At 41.6% G+C, this 14,861-nt stretch overlaps 1 protein-coding gene across 1 annotated transcript in view; it reads right to left on the bottom strand.

The window, feature by feature from the left end:
* The window catches only part of LOC521568 (ATP-binding cassette sub-family C member 4), a 191,585-nt gene that overhangs the window by 59,587 nt on the left and 117,137 nt on the right, over positions 1–14,861 (bottom strand). Inside the window, exon 25 of the mRNA XM_024989063.2 lies at positions 14,516–14,707. Within this exon, the coding sequence (XP_024844831.1) occupies positions 14,516–14,707 (192 nt within the window). The remainder of the gene's footprint in view (positions 1–14,515; positions 14,708–14,861) is intronic.

Raw genomic sequence — 14,861 nt, 5'->3', positions numbered from 1 at the left:
TGGGCAGCAGCCAATAGGCAAAATTCACATAATGAGATTAACAATACAATTAATATTTGCTGCTGCTGCTGCTGCTAAGTCGCTTCAGTCGTGTCCGACTCTGTGCGACCCCATAGACGGCAGACCACCAAGGCTTCCCTGTCCCTGGGATTCTCCAGGCAAGAACACTGGAGTGGGTTGCCATTTCCTTCTCCAATGCATGAAAGTGAAAAGTGAAAGTGAAGTCGCTCAGTCGTGTCCGACTCTTTGCAACCCCATGGACTGCAGCCCACCAGCCTCCTCCGTCCATTGCTAGTTATACAGAAACTGTCACCTCAGCACTTCAAAAGGGATTTTATAAACCAGCTGATATCTACAATCACATCTTAGAAAGACACATGTGAAGTATCACTCTATTTATCAAAACCAAAGCAACGAGAAATTAAGTGAACTAACAGTATATTCTCTTCTTTTCACAGCTATTTGTAAGGCCTCCGCAGACAGCCATCTTGCTTTTTTGCATTTCTTTTCCATGGGGATGGTCTTGATCCCTGTCTCCTGTACAATGTCACGAACTTCAGTCCATAGTTCATCAGGCACTCTATCTATCAGATCTAGGCCCTTAAATCTATTTCTCATTTCCACTGTATAATCATAAGGGATTTAATTTAGGTCATACCTGAATGGTCTAGTGGTTTTCCCTACTTTCTTCAATTTAAGTCTGAATTTGGCAATAAGGAGTTCATGATCTGAGCCACAGTCAGCTCCCGGTCTTGTTTTTGCTGACTGTATAGAGCTTCTCCATCTTTGGCTGCAAAGAATGTAATCAATCTGATTTCGGTGCTGACCATCTGGTGATGTCCATGTGTAGAGTTTTCTCTTGTGTTGTTGGAAGAGGGTGTTTGTTGTGACCAGTGCATTTTCTTGGCAAAACTCTATTAGTCTTTGCCCTGCTTTATTCTGTATTCCAAGGCCAAATTTGCCTGTTACTGCAGGTGTTTCTTGACTTCCTACTTTTGCATTCCAGTCCCCTATAATGAAAAGGACATCTTTTTGGGGTGTTGGTTCTAAAAGGTCTTGTAGGTCTTCATAGAACCGTTCAACTTCAGCTTCTTCAGCATTACTGGTTGGGGCATAGACTTGGATTACTGTGATATTGAATGGTTTGCCTTGGAAACGAACAGAGATCATGCTGTCGGTTTTGAGATTGCATCCAAGTACTGCATTTCAGACTCTTTTGTTGACCATGATGGCTACTCCATTTCTTCTTAGGGATTCCTGCCCCCAGTAGTAGATATAATGATCATCTGAGTTAAATTCACCCATTCCAGTCCATTTTAGTTCGCTGTTCCCTAGAATGTCGACCTTCACTCTTGCCATCTCTTGTTTGACCACTTCCAATTTGCCTTGATTCACGCACCTGACATTTCAGGTTCCTATGCAGTACTGCTCTTTACAGCATCGGACCTTGCTTCTATCACCAGTCACATCCGCAGCTGGGTATTGTTTTTGCTTTGGCTCCATGCCTTCATTCTTGCTGGAGTTATTTCTCCACTGATCTCCAGTAGCATATTGGGCACCTACTGACTTGGGGAGTTCCTGATTTGATGGACGTGAGTCTGGGTGAACTCCAGGAGTTGGTGATGGGCAGGGAGGCCTGGCGTGCTGCAATTCATGGGGTCGCAAAGAGTTGGACACGACTGAGTGACTGAACTGAACTGAACAGTATATTCAAAGATCAACATAAAGCATAGACAGAGGAGCCTGGCAGGCTTCAGTCCTTGAGGTTGCAAAAAGACGAACACACTAAGCACGTGTAAGAGATAAATAAAGCAGGTAAAATGCTGTTGAGGAATGTAACTGTGTTGAAAAAGCCAGCTTTTAGCTGACTGCATTCAAACATGTGTGCATAAACTGGCTTTTTTTTTTTTTTTAAACCAATAAGTTTGCCCAACTGATGATTCCTGGTGGAAGCTTCCCAAGAGATAATTTCATTTCTGTTTAAGAATCTGGAATCAGTGAGGGATGTAAGACATGCTTTCAGTCATTTGTAAATTAATTCAGTAAATTTTAAAAACTCAAGCCTTTAAACAGAGAAGTTAGACCTTTCTGAGGACAGATTGCATGTTGGGAATATCACATACTCAAAATGTCAGCAAATTTGGAAAACTCATCAGTGGTCACAGGACTGGAAAAGATCAGTTTTCATTATAAAAAGAATTTGTTTTTATAGAGATTAAATATAAGAGTCAGACATGACTGAGGGACTAACAAACACACACATAGTAAAAGGGGCTTCAGTTTATTTATCCTGGTAGTCATTTTGTACCTTATGGTAAACTGTAATTTATGTAACTTAAATGGGTCATTCTCTACATACAGGTAGGTTTTAATGTGTATATATGTGACTTATATGTTCTGTGTATAGGCATATTTCAAAGATATTGTGGATTTGGTTCCAGACCACCTCAATAAAGTGAACACCACAAAATAAGGTGAGTCATACAAATATTTTTGTTACTCTGTGCATATTAAAGTTATGTTTATACTATAATGTAGTTTACTAACTGTCTAAAAGCATTATGTCTAAAAAGCAATGTATTGATGCATACCTTAATTTTCAAATACTTTATTGCTAAAAAGTGATGCACTCAATATGTCAGCAAATTTGGAAAACTCATCAGTGGTCACAGGACTGGAAAAGATCAGTTTTCATTCCAATCCCAAAGAAAGGCAATGCCAAAGAATGCTCAAAGTACCACACAATTGCACTCATCTCACACACTAGTAAAGTAATGCTCAAAATTCTCCAAGCCAGATTTCAACAGTCCATGAACCATGAACTTCCAGATGTTCAAGCTAGTTTTAGAAAAGGCAGAGGAACCAGAGATCAAATTGCCAACATTTGCTGGATCATGGAAAAAGCAAGAGAATTCCAAAACATACACCCACTTCTGCTTTATTGACTATGGCAAAGACTTTGACTGTATGGATCACAACAAACTGTGGAAAATTCTGAAAGAAATGGGAATACTAGACCACCTGACCTCCCTCCTGAGAAATCTGTATGCAGGTCAGGAAGCAACAGTTAGAACTAGACACGAAACAACAGGCTGGTTCCAAATCAGGAAAGGAGTACGTCAAGACTGTACATTGTCACCCTGCTTATTTAACTTATATACAGAGAGTATGTCATGAGAAATGCTGGGCTGGATGAAGCACAAGCTGGAATCAAGATTTCCAGGAGAAATATGAATAACCTCATATATGCAGATGACACCACCCTTATGGCAGAAAGCGAAGAAGAACAGCCTCTTGACCAAAGTGAAAGAGGAGAGTGAAAACGTTGGCTTAAAACTCAACATAGAGAAAACTAAGATCATGGCATCTGGTTTCATTACTTCATGGGAAATAGATGGGGAAACAGTGGAAACAGTGGCTGACTTTATTTTGGGGGGCTCCAAAATCAATGCAGATGGTGACTGCGGCCATGAAATTAAAATATGCTTGCTCCTTGGAAGAAAAGTTATAACCAACCTAGACAGCATATTAAAAAGCAGAAGCATTACTTTGCAAACAAAGGTCCGTCGGGTCAAAGCTATGGTTTATCCAGTAGTCATGTATGGATGTGAGAGTTGAACTATAAAGAAAGCTGAGCACTGAAGAATTTATGCTTTTGAACTGTGGTGTTGGAGAAGACTCTTGAGAGTTCCTTGGGCTGCAAGGAGATCCAACCAATCCATGCTAAAGGAAATCAGCACTGAATATTCATTGGAAGGACTGATGTTGAAGCTGAAACTCCAATACTTTGGCCACCTGATGCAAAGAACTGACTCATTTGAAAAGATTCTGATGCTGGGAAAGGTTGAAGGTGGGAGGAGAAGTGGATGACAGAGGATGAGATGGTTGGATGGCAATACGAACTCAATGGACATGAGTTTGAGTAAACTCACGAGTTGGTAATAGACATGGAGCCCTGGCCTGCTGCCATCCATTGCGTCACAAAGAGTCAGACATTAATGGGCGACTGAACTGAACTGATATATTCTTAAACCTAAATCTTTTCAAACTCAGATATTTCCTTAAGATAAATTTTCAGATGCAGAATTGCTGAGACTCAGGTATGAATCAGATTTTCATGCTCGTCCCACCTCCTGGAATGCCTTTCACAAATATTTCCACCTGCTGAAATCTTAACCACAAGTCACTAAGTGTGTCTTATGTTGCTACTCTCTGGGCATATATCCAGAGAAAAACATGGTCCAAAAGGATACATACACTCCAATGTTCATTGCAGCATTATTTACAATAGCCAAGACATGGAAGCAACCTAAAAGTCCACTGACATAGGAATGGATAAAAGGGTGTGATATGTATTAATATTTAAAGTGGAAATTATTCATCCATTAAAAAGTGAAATAATGCCATTTGCAGCAAGACGGCTGGACCTAGAGATTGTCATACTGAGTGAAGTCAGACAGAGAAGCAGAAACATCATATGGCATCCTTTATGTTCTGTGCTGTGCTTAGTTGCTTCAGTTGTGTCTGACTCTTTGCTACTCCATGAACTGTAGCCCGCCAGGCTCCTCCGTCCATGAGATTCTCCAGGCAAGAATACTGGAGTGGGTTGCGATTTCCTCTTCAAGGATCAAACCTGCGTTTCCTGCATCTCTTGCATTATAGGCAGATTCTTTACTACTGCGCCACCAGAGAAGCCCATGGCATCCCTTATATGGGGAATCTAAAAAGTTGTGATACAAATCAACTTATTTACAAAACAGAAACAGTCTCACAGACTTAGAGAAGAAACTTACAGTTGCCAGGAGGAAGGCTATGGAGAAGGGATAGTTAGGGAGTTTGGGATCTACATGTACACACTGCTATATTTAAAATGGATAACAACAAGGACCTACTGTGTAGCAAAGGGAACTCTGCTCAATGTTATGTGGCAGCTTGGATGGGAGGGAAGTTTGGGGGAGAATGGATACATGTATATGTATATGTATGGCTGAGTCCCTTTGTTCTTCACCTGAAACTATCACAACATTGTTAATCAGCTATACTCTAATACAAAATTAAAAGTTTAAAGAAAAATTCTTTCCTTAATTGTAATCAGTGTAAATGAATCTGAAAAGTACATAAATACTAGCCATCACCCCAGCACTCTGATAAAACCATTTGTAACATGGTGATGTGTTTTCTTTCTAGATTTGAATATGTGTTCTTTCTCCTTTCTTATTTCATTGTTGTTTAGTCAACTAAGTCATATCTGATTCTCTGTGACCCCAATGACAGTAGTCCACCAGGTTCCTCTGTCCATGGGATTTCTCAGGCAAGAATACTGGAGTGGGTTGCCATTTCCTCCTCCAGTGGATCTTCCTGAACCTGGGATCAAATTCACATCTCCCACTTGGCAGGCTGATTCTTTACCACTGACCCACCAAGGAAAACCTTATTTCTATACATGTGTTCTTAAAGATAAAAGTTCATATATTTAAACAAAATGGAATTATTATGAACATACTGTTGTAATCTATTTTTATTCAGCACTTCAAAAAATGTATTTATTTTAATGGCTATTAATATTATAGTATATGTGATCATTTACTTAACAAATCGCCTATTGTTGGATATTTTAGGTGGTCTCCAATATTTTGCAGTTATAAATAACGGGCTATATATCCCTGAAGCTAAATCTTTCTAAACAACCTTAATTATTTCCTGAAGATAAACTCTCAGATGTGGAATTGCTGAGAACCAGGTATGAACATTTTCTGAGAAGGCTGTTAAGTACTGCCAGCCTACCTCTCAGAAATATGATACCATTTTCTACTCCTACTAGTTTCCTTGCACATTCACAAACTCGTGTGTTATAACTATGTTTTAATTAACATGAGTTTGATCCCAAAAGGTGGAATCGGTTTCCCATGATGTCTTGCTGGAGGTAAAACAGCTACTGGCTCTGTGTCTCCCACATCTGCCCACTCTGCTCCATGTGCACTCACTTCTCAGACTAAACTCCCAAAGGACGGCTTTATGCCGGACATGTGCCCCAGGAAGTCACCTGTACAAAACTGCACTCACTAATTTCTCCATCCTTCATCTCCACAAGTCAGCTCCTTGGGCTTTCTGGGTAGTTGTGAGGGTTGTGTGAATATGTGTGTTATACACCTGGTAGTTCTTTTCCCCGAATGCTCTGTAGATGCCTAATTCTTCATTCACTGAATCAGGGCATCAAGCCTTTGCTAATGTTGGTCCCACCTCCTGGAATGACTTTCATAAATGTTTCCACCTACTGAAATCCTAGCAAGTCACTAAGTGTATTTCACATGCCTAATCTCTCAGAAATACTCTACTTGTTCCTTATATGGACTTCTCTCAACCCTAATGGATGTTATATCATCTTTTCTAAACTCCTATAAAAATTATAACTGTTTTCTATATTACAAAGCTGATACAAGCATTTTCTTATTTCTTCAAAGTGAACTGTATGTGCTAAAACCAGGATCTGTATTGAATTTGCCTTTGTATTATTTGTATTACCTGAGGTATCATGAGACAGAGGCTTTCATAGGGGGCTGAGGTTTTTAACTCAGACTGGAGAAATTTATGGATAATCTCAGTTCAGTTCAGTTCAGTCAGTCAGTCATGTCCGACTCTCTGTGACCCAATGAATAGCAGCACGCCAGGTCTCCCTGTCCATCACCACCTCCAGAGTTTACCCAAACTCATATCCATTGAGTCAGTGATGCCATCCAGTTCATCTCTTTCACCGTCATCCCCTTCTCCTGCCCCTAATCCCTCCCAACATCAGGGTCTTTTCCAATGAATCAACTCTTCGCATGAGGTGGCCAAAGTATTGGGGTTTCAGCTTCAGCATCAGTCTTCCAATGCACACCCAGGACTGATCTCCTTTAGCGTGGACTGGTTGGATCTCCTTGCAGTCCAAGGGACTCTCAAGAGTCTTCTCCAACACCACAGTTCAAAAGCATCAATTCTTTGGTACTCAGCTTTCTTCACTGTCCAACTCTCACATCCATACATGAACACTGGAAAAACCATAGCCTTGACTAGATGGACCTTTATTGGCAAAGTAATGTCTCTGCTTTGTAATATGCTATCTAGTTGGTCATAACTTTCCTTCCAAGGAGTAAGCGTCTTTTAATTTCATGGCTGCAGTTAACATCTGCAGTGATTTTGGAGCCCCAAAAATAAAGTCTGACACTGTTTCTAATGTTTCCCCATCTATTTCCCATGAAGTGATGGGACCAGATGCCATGATCTTGGTTTTCTGAATGTTGAGATTTAAGCCAACTTTTTCACTCTCCTCTTTCACTTTCATCAAGAAGCTTTTTAGTTCCTCTTCACTTTCTGCCATAAGGGTGGTGTCATCTGCATCTGAGGTTATTGATATGGATAATCTATTACTATATTATTTAGGTATAAGATAAGCTAGACAGAGAAATAGATATGGCAGATGGATCCTATAGCCATACATAAATATGATTGCAATTGGCCAACCCCTTATTTTCACAGGACAGATGACAATTTATGCAGCATAAGTAGTTAAGGTCATTTTGTGCTGTGTGCTACGTTGCTTTAGTCGTGTCTGACTCTGTGACCCTATGAACTGAAGCACTTTAGGCTCCTCTGTCCATGGGATTCTCCAGGCAAGAATACTGCAGTGGGTTGCCATGCCCTTCTTCAGGGAATCTGCCCCATCCAGGAAGCAAACCCTGGTCTCTTAAGTCTCCTATATTGGCAAGTGGATTCTTTACCACTAGTGCCACCTGGGAAGCCCCTAAGGTTTTAGATCCTATGAAAATGACAACCATCTATCTTTGTCCAAGTATTTACAGCGTGTTGGTCTTCACGCTGAGTGTTTAATATGTCTTATTTTGTTTAAGTTGCAGATCAAAACTAGATGTTAAGTCCCATCACTTCCATTTTGCAAATGAGAAGGTCAAGGCTTATAAGATTAATTAGTCTGCCTGAAATAGCAGAGCCCTTAAGTCATAGCATGGGACTCAGATCCATATGTGCCAGCCTCTTTTTCGTTTTGTTGGTGGTCTCCTTATCTCCTTGATGGACTGATACCTTATTATGCCCTTCTATGTAGCTTAAACAGAGAAATTGGGGAGAGGTGTGTTGTTGTTCAGTCACTAAGTCATGTCTAACTCTGCTACCCCATGGACTGCAGCAAACCAGACTTCCCTGTCCTTCACTCTCTCCCAGAGTTTGCTCAAACTCATGTCCAATGCCTCAATGATGCCATCTAATCATCTCATCCTCTGTCACCCCGTTCTCCTCTTGCCCTCATTCCTCCCAAGCATCAGGGTCTTTGCCAAGGAGTTGGCTCTTTGCATCAGATGGCCAAAGTGTTGGAGCTTCAGTATCAGTTTTTCCAATGAATATTCAGGGTTTATTTCCTTTAGGATTGACTGGTTTGATCTCCTTGCTGTTCAAGAAACTCTCAAGAGTCTTATCCAGCATTACAGTTTGAAAACTCCAGTTCTTTAGTGCTCAGCCTTCTTTATATAGTTGCAGTTAAAGGAACAGCCCTACCATAGAAATCCTGTTGCCAGAGAGTTAAAGCATTATGTGGATATGGATGCAGAAAATGTGGTGAGTGGGACAAGATGGCCAACATCACAGAGAAGAAAGGGGTACTTGAGGTCAGGTGGGCTGGCTGTAAGCAGGAAGAACCAGCACCCACAGCTGGGCTGGGAGAGAAACATTCAGCTAAGTGGGACAATGGTTCCTGGGAAATGGGTCAAACAGAGTTAATGTCCTGTTTGGAACAGCAAGCCTCATTTTTGATACCATCAGGTAGTGAAAGAGCTGCACATACACTGCTGCACTGGGCTGTATCTGACTTCAGGTCCAGGCAGGGATGAGCCTGTGAGAAGTCCCTCCAGCCCCTGTAGGAGGCTGGTGTGGGAAAGGTGGAAGAAGGATGAAAACTATCTGTGATGAAGACAGACTCCACTGGAAAAGATGCAGATAAATGCATTGAAATAACATAGAGTTGGATTATAATATAAAGGTATGATTTCCAGAATATAAAAGCAAATAAATCAGTAAGGTAAGTGGCACAGAACATTCTAGAGCCTCCTGCTCAGACTCAACAGGTGTTTGGGTGATTCATGACTCCATTTCAAACTGGCAAAGTACAATGCTTGGATATCATAGTTTATCACTCATCAAAAATTGCCCATGGGAGAGAAAGGACTTTACTGGAAGATCTTGTTCAAATGTGATGCTGAATCAAGAGGTCTGGGCGAGCCTGAGACTCTGCATTTCTAAGAAATTCCAGGTGATTCAGGTACTGCTGGCCCTGACACCACCGGCTGAGTCACAAGGAATGAGGAAGCCAGCAGGGAAAGGGGGACAATCAGTGTGAGAGGAGGGGTTGTGGAGAAAATATGTTAAAAAAGGAGAAAATGTAGGACAGCAATATTTTGTACATTATAGCAAGGTATAGTAAGCATCTGTAAAAATGTATTAAGCAAGTAATAGCTCTGGACAAGAAAAGAAGATAACAAATCAAAATCAACCTACCTCGAGAGCTGGAAAAGCTTTAAAATGACCCAGCACTCTCTAAAATGATCAAATGAAGCACAAAACCATTTAAATGAAAAACTCAGCCTGTGTTTGGAATCTAACCAGGAAGCCTAGGGTTCTATTTACCTCATTTTGGGTCTTTACTTTTACTAGCTATTTCTTCCATGAATGAGAAACCTGCATGGTACCTACTACACTTTCCTGTTGACTCTAATTTCCAGGAACTGGGACAGCAGAGGACATGATGGAAAGAGAACAGAGCCCCACTTCTGCTAGGTGGGCTCACTCCCATGTCCCACAGAGCAGCCTCTCCATCAAATCCAACATCAAAGAGGTGTCCTGGAGTGTCAGGGGCTGGAACAGATGAGCAGGAGAGGAAACCTGGGATGTACGCAAGTGGAGTGAAATCACTTCAGGAACACACTACACAAGTATCATCTCCAAACACAGAAATGAAGCTAACGGTGATACTGAGAATTGACCAAGACATACATCAAAAGTCAAGTTACTGCAATTATTAATTCAGTCTTCAAACTCAATCTTCCCTCACAAACTTTAGAACCTCAGATAACCCTAGGATTTGGGGATTTTAAGATAAAAGAATACAAATCTGTTACAGTCTTAAGTTGTACTACATAGTTTCATAGATATTCATATTTTTGGTTTGGGAGAAATTTAAGATCAGTACACATTAACAGAATTATATTTACAACAGGAAATCTGATGGACACATTGTCTCCAAGTAAGCAAACATCATCTACAGTGCTCTCAGGGACAGGATTTCATAAAAATTGTAGCTAATGTAGTTAATGCTTTCCTGCCATACTAATTCTCATCTTCCTCCTGACCAACAATGAAAATGGAAACAATTCGGAGCAAGTTTTTGCCCTGTGACTAACTGAAGCTTCTCTCTGGGTATCTATCATTTGAGCATTTCATGTTAAAAGGGTGCATGCGTGCTCAGTCACTAAGTCATGTCTGACTCTTTGTGACCCCATTGACTGTAGCCCACGAGGCTCCTCTGTCCATGGAATTTCCCAGGCAAGAATACTGGAGCAGGTTGTCATTGCCTTCTCCAGAGGATCTTCCCCACCCAGGGATTGAACCCGCATCCACTGCATTGCAGGCAGATTCTTTACCACTGAGCTAGCTGAGAAATGTGTGTGTGTTGGTTACTGGTTGCTCAGACCTGTGTGCTACTCACTCACTGTCTTAGCCAGAAGTCCCTTAGTACTCTCACTGTGCCCTGCAGAATGCCATTTCCTGGGGAACAAGATGAAAACAAGATGTTTCCTGATCTTAAGAAGCCTCAGGGTTCTGTGAGATACAGATGAAAATTACAAAGCATGCCACAGATGATATCTTTTAATTTTGGTAAAACATGTAACCTAAAATTTACCAGCTTAACAATTTCTATTTCAAATCCTAAAAGATGACACTGTTAAAGTGCTGCACTCAATATTCCAACAAATTTGGGAAACTCAGCAGTGGCCACAGGACTGGAAAAGGTCAGTTTTCATTCCAATCTCAAAGAAAGGCAATGCCAAAGAATGTTCAAACTGCTGCACAACTGCACTCATCTTGCATGCTAGCAAAGTAATGCTCAAAATTCTCCAAGATAGGCTTCAACAGTACATGAACTGAGAACTTCCAGATGTTCAAGCTGGATTTAGAAAATGGAGAGGAACCAGAGATCACATTGTCAACATCCACTGGATCAAAGAAAAAGCAAGAGAGTTCCAGAAAAACATCTACTTTTGCTTTATTGACTACACCAATATACATCAAGGCTATATATTGTCAACCTGCTTATTTAACTTATATACGGAGTATAACATGCAGGAAGAACATATCAAAAACCTCAGATATGCAGATGACACCACCTTTATGGCAGAAAGAAAAGAGGAACAAAGAGCCTCTTGATGAAGATGAAAGAGGAGTGTGAAAAAGCTGGCTTAAAACTCAACATTCAAAAAATTAAGATCATGGCATATGTTCCCATCACTTCATGACAAATAGATGGGTAAACAATGGAAACAGTGACAGACTTGATTTTGGGGGGGGCTCCCAAATCACTGCAGATGGTGACTGCAGCCATAAAATTAAAAATTCTTACTTCTTGGAAGAAAAATTATGACCAATATAGACAGCATATTAAAAAGCAGAGACATTACTTTATCAACAAAAGTCTGTCTAGTCAAAGCTATGATTTTTCCAGTAGACATAATGGATGTGAGAGTTGAATGATAAAGAAGGCTGAACACCAGAGAATTGATGCTTCTGAGCTGTGATGTTGGAGAAGACTCTTGAGAGTCCCTTGGACTGCAAGGAGATCCAACCAGTCCATTCTAAAGGAGTGCAGTCCTGGGTGTTCTTTGGAAGGAATGATGCTAAAGCTGAAACTCCAGTACTTTGGCCACCTGATGCGAAGAACTGACTCACTGGAAAAGACTCTGATGCTGGGAGGGATTGGGGGCAGAAGGAGAAGGGGGCGACAGAGGATGAGATGGCTGGATGGCATCACTAATTCAATGGACATGAGTTTGGGTGAACTCCGGGAATTGGTGATGGACAGGGAGGCCTGGCGTGCTGCAATTCATGGGGTCGCAAAGAGTCGGACACGACTGAGCGACTGATCTGATCTGATCAATGTAAAAGAAGGTTTTAATGAACAACCAGGAATCAGTTCTGAATGAACCCTAAAGGAAATCAGCCCTGAATATTCATTGGAAGGACTGATGGTGAAGCTAAAACTCCAGGACTTTGGCCACATGATGTGAAGAACTGACTCATTTGAAAAGACCCTGATGCTGCAAAAGTTTGAAAGTGGGAGGAGAAGGGGATGACAGCGGATGAGATGGTTGGATGGCATCACTGACTCGATGGACATGAGTTTGAGCAAGCTCAAGGAGTTGGTGATGGACAGGGAAACCTGGTGTGCTGTGGTCCTTGGGGTCGCAAAGAGTCAGATACGCCTGAGTGACAACTGAATTGAACAATTTTTAAGAGGATAGTTTAGTGTTAAGTACATTCACACTTTTTTGCAACCAATTTCCAGAATATTTCCTCTCATGTAAAACTGAAATTCTGTACCCAATAAACATCAGCTCCCCATCCCTCTCACTCCAGTCCCTGGCTACCAATAGTCTACTGTTGTCTTTATAAATTTGATTGCTCTAGGATTCTCATACATGGAATTATATAGTATTCATTCCTTTTGTTTCTGGCTTATTTCACGTAACATGATGTCCTCAAGGCTCACCTATAGATTACAATTTTCTTTCTTTTTAAGGTTGAATGATAATATTTCATTGTGGGGATATACTACCTTGTAAGGATTTGCTTATCCATTCACCTGATAAATGATATAAATCTTGGGATGCTTCCAAATTTTGGCTACTGTGAATAATACTGCTATGAACATGGGTATACCATAAATGCTATCTTTAAAGAATTATATAATGCTGATGAAAAATCAAGTATCTCACAGAACCAGATATATTAGGATTAACTCAGAAGATGAGGGGGCTTCCCTGGTGACTCAGATGGTAAATAATCCAGCTGTGATGCAGGAGAAATAGGTTTGATTCCTGGGTGGGAAAGATCCTGTGGACAAGCAAATGGCAACCCACTCCAATAATCTTGCCTGGAGAATTCCATGGACACACAGTCCATGGAGTCACAAAGAGTCAAACATGACTAAGTGAGTAAAACTTTCACTCAGAAAATGAGATTTTTCACCAGCTTCGTGACATGTGCACACTGGAAGCAGGGAGGACATGTCGCTTTGGGAGAATCTACACAGGACCTGAGTGCAGAGGGGGTGGGAATGTTAGGACCCAAGGATGGTCAGGTATGTGGGCAAGAGCTTCCTACTACTTTGTCTGTTCTGGTTCAATTTCTTCTTCAAGCATCTCTCCTGGTCTGAGTTGGAGGACCCAAGCTGAGTGTGAAAAGAACGTCACCAGCAGCCATGGATGCTGACAGGACCAGGAAACAAACCTCTCTGTCATCTCCCACATGGATCCTCCTCTGCTCCTTTTGGGTTGTTTTCATCAACTTTAAGCAAATCTCTGGGTCCTGCCTCCACGGGGGGCTTTTGTTCCTCAGCCCTGACTGAATCACGATTCTGAGCTCTTCTCTGATGGCCACACAGTCCCTGTTTGGAGAGGACCTGGGGCTGAACTATGGTTTGAGCATCATCTTACCCAGGCCAGTAAGGATCAGATCTGTGCTAAAGAAAGAAGCAGCCTGTGGGGTGAGAGGAAGGGGATGACAGCTAAGTGTGGGTGAGTGGAAGACAAGTCTATGGGAAGGGCCAAGGGATAGAGGAGGAGGCTTCAATTGAAAGGCATCATGGGAGGAAGAGAAGATTCCAGAGGTAAAAAGAAGAAAAGATGGCAAGAAATGAGACATAGGAGAGTTAGGGCTAAGAGTTAGGAGAGCCAGGGAGCCAGGGCTGACTTCTGAGACTCCTCATGAATAATTGGGTAAAACACATAGTATCCCAGCTCAGGTTAAGTTCCAGCTCCAGGGCCCAGGGCCCTCCAAGCACCATGAGGGAGCTCGCAACACAAAAAAATGCTGGGGTCCCCCTTCAGTGGTCAATTTCCAAGAATGATGCACTTACCATGTCACTACACAACTTCTCAGGTGACACTAGTGGTAAAGAACCTGTTTGCCAATGCAGGAGACGTAAGAGATGCCAGTTTGATCACTGGGTTGGGAAGGTCCCCTGGATGAGTATATGGCAACCCACTCCAGTATTCTTTCCTGGAGAATTCCATGGACAGAGGAGCCTGACAGGCTACAGCCCATGGGGTCACAAAGACTCGGATACAACTGAAGCAACTTATCGAACGTGCATCCATGAGGAACAAAGAGTCCCCTGACACAGCAACAAGGAAGCCAAGAACAAATATGGTGCTAACTTTTTAGCTGGATTTTAAAGAGACAACTGGGTTAAACAAACCTTTTTTGTTGATTCAATGACTGCAGACAGGTTCTTCAATACCAGAGGCCCATCTGAGGTGTGCCTGAAGTTAACAGTGTAAAAATGCATCCTTCCTTCATTACTCCAGGGTGGTGGGGGATGATCCTTGTATTCCCAGGGAGCTTCTTTCTCAAGGTCTAAATATCCCATCACTCTTTCCACTGAAATCATCTGAAAGACACATGACATCACACGGGTCAGGACAGAAGGTCTCGTTTATAGGTGTTCCAAGATTGTAAATGATATGTGCTGCTTTTATACGTAACTGGCTTAAAATATCTCAAGTCTTATCATTCCCAAAGGACAGAAATAGGAGTTTGATGAG

This window comes from Bos taurus, unplaced genomic scaffold (genome assembly GCF_002263795.3).
Source record: "Bos taurus isolate L1 Dominette 01449 registration number 42190680 breed Hereford unplaced genomic scaffold, ARS-UCD2.0 Leftover_ScbfJmS_1899, whole genome shotgun sequence".
NCBI classification, from domain to species: Eukaryota; Metazoa; Chordata; class Mammalia; order Artiodactyla; family Bovidae; genus Bos; species Bos taurus.
Note: the sequence above shows the minus strand (reverse complement) of the source record. Positions and strands in the feature narration are given on the sequence as shown.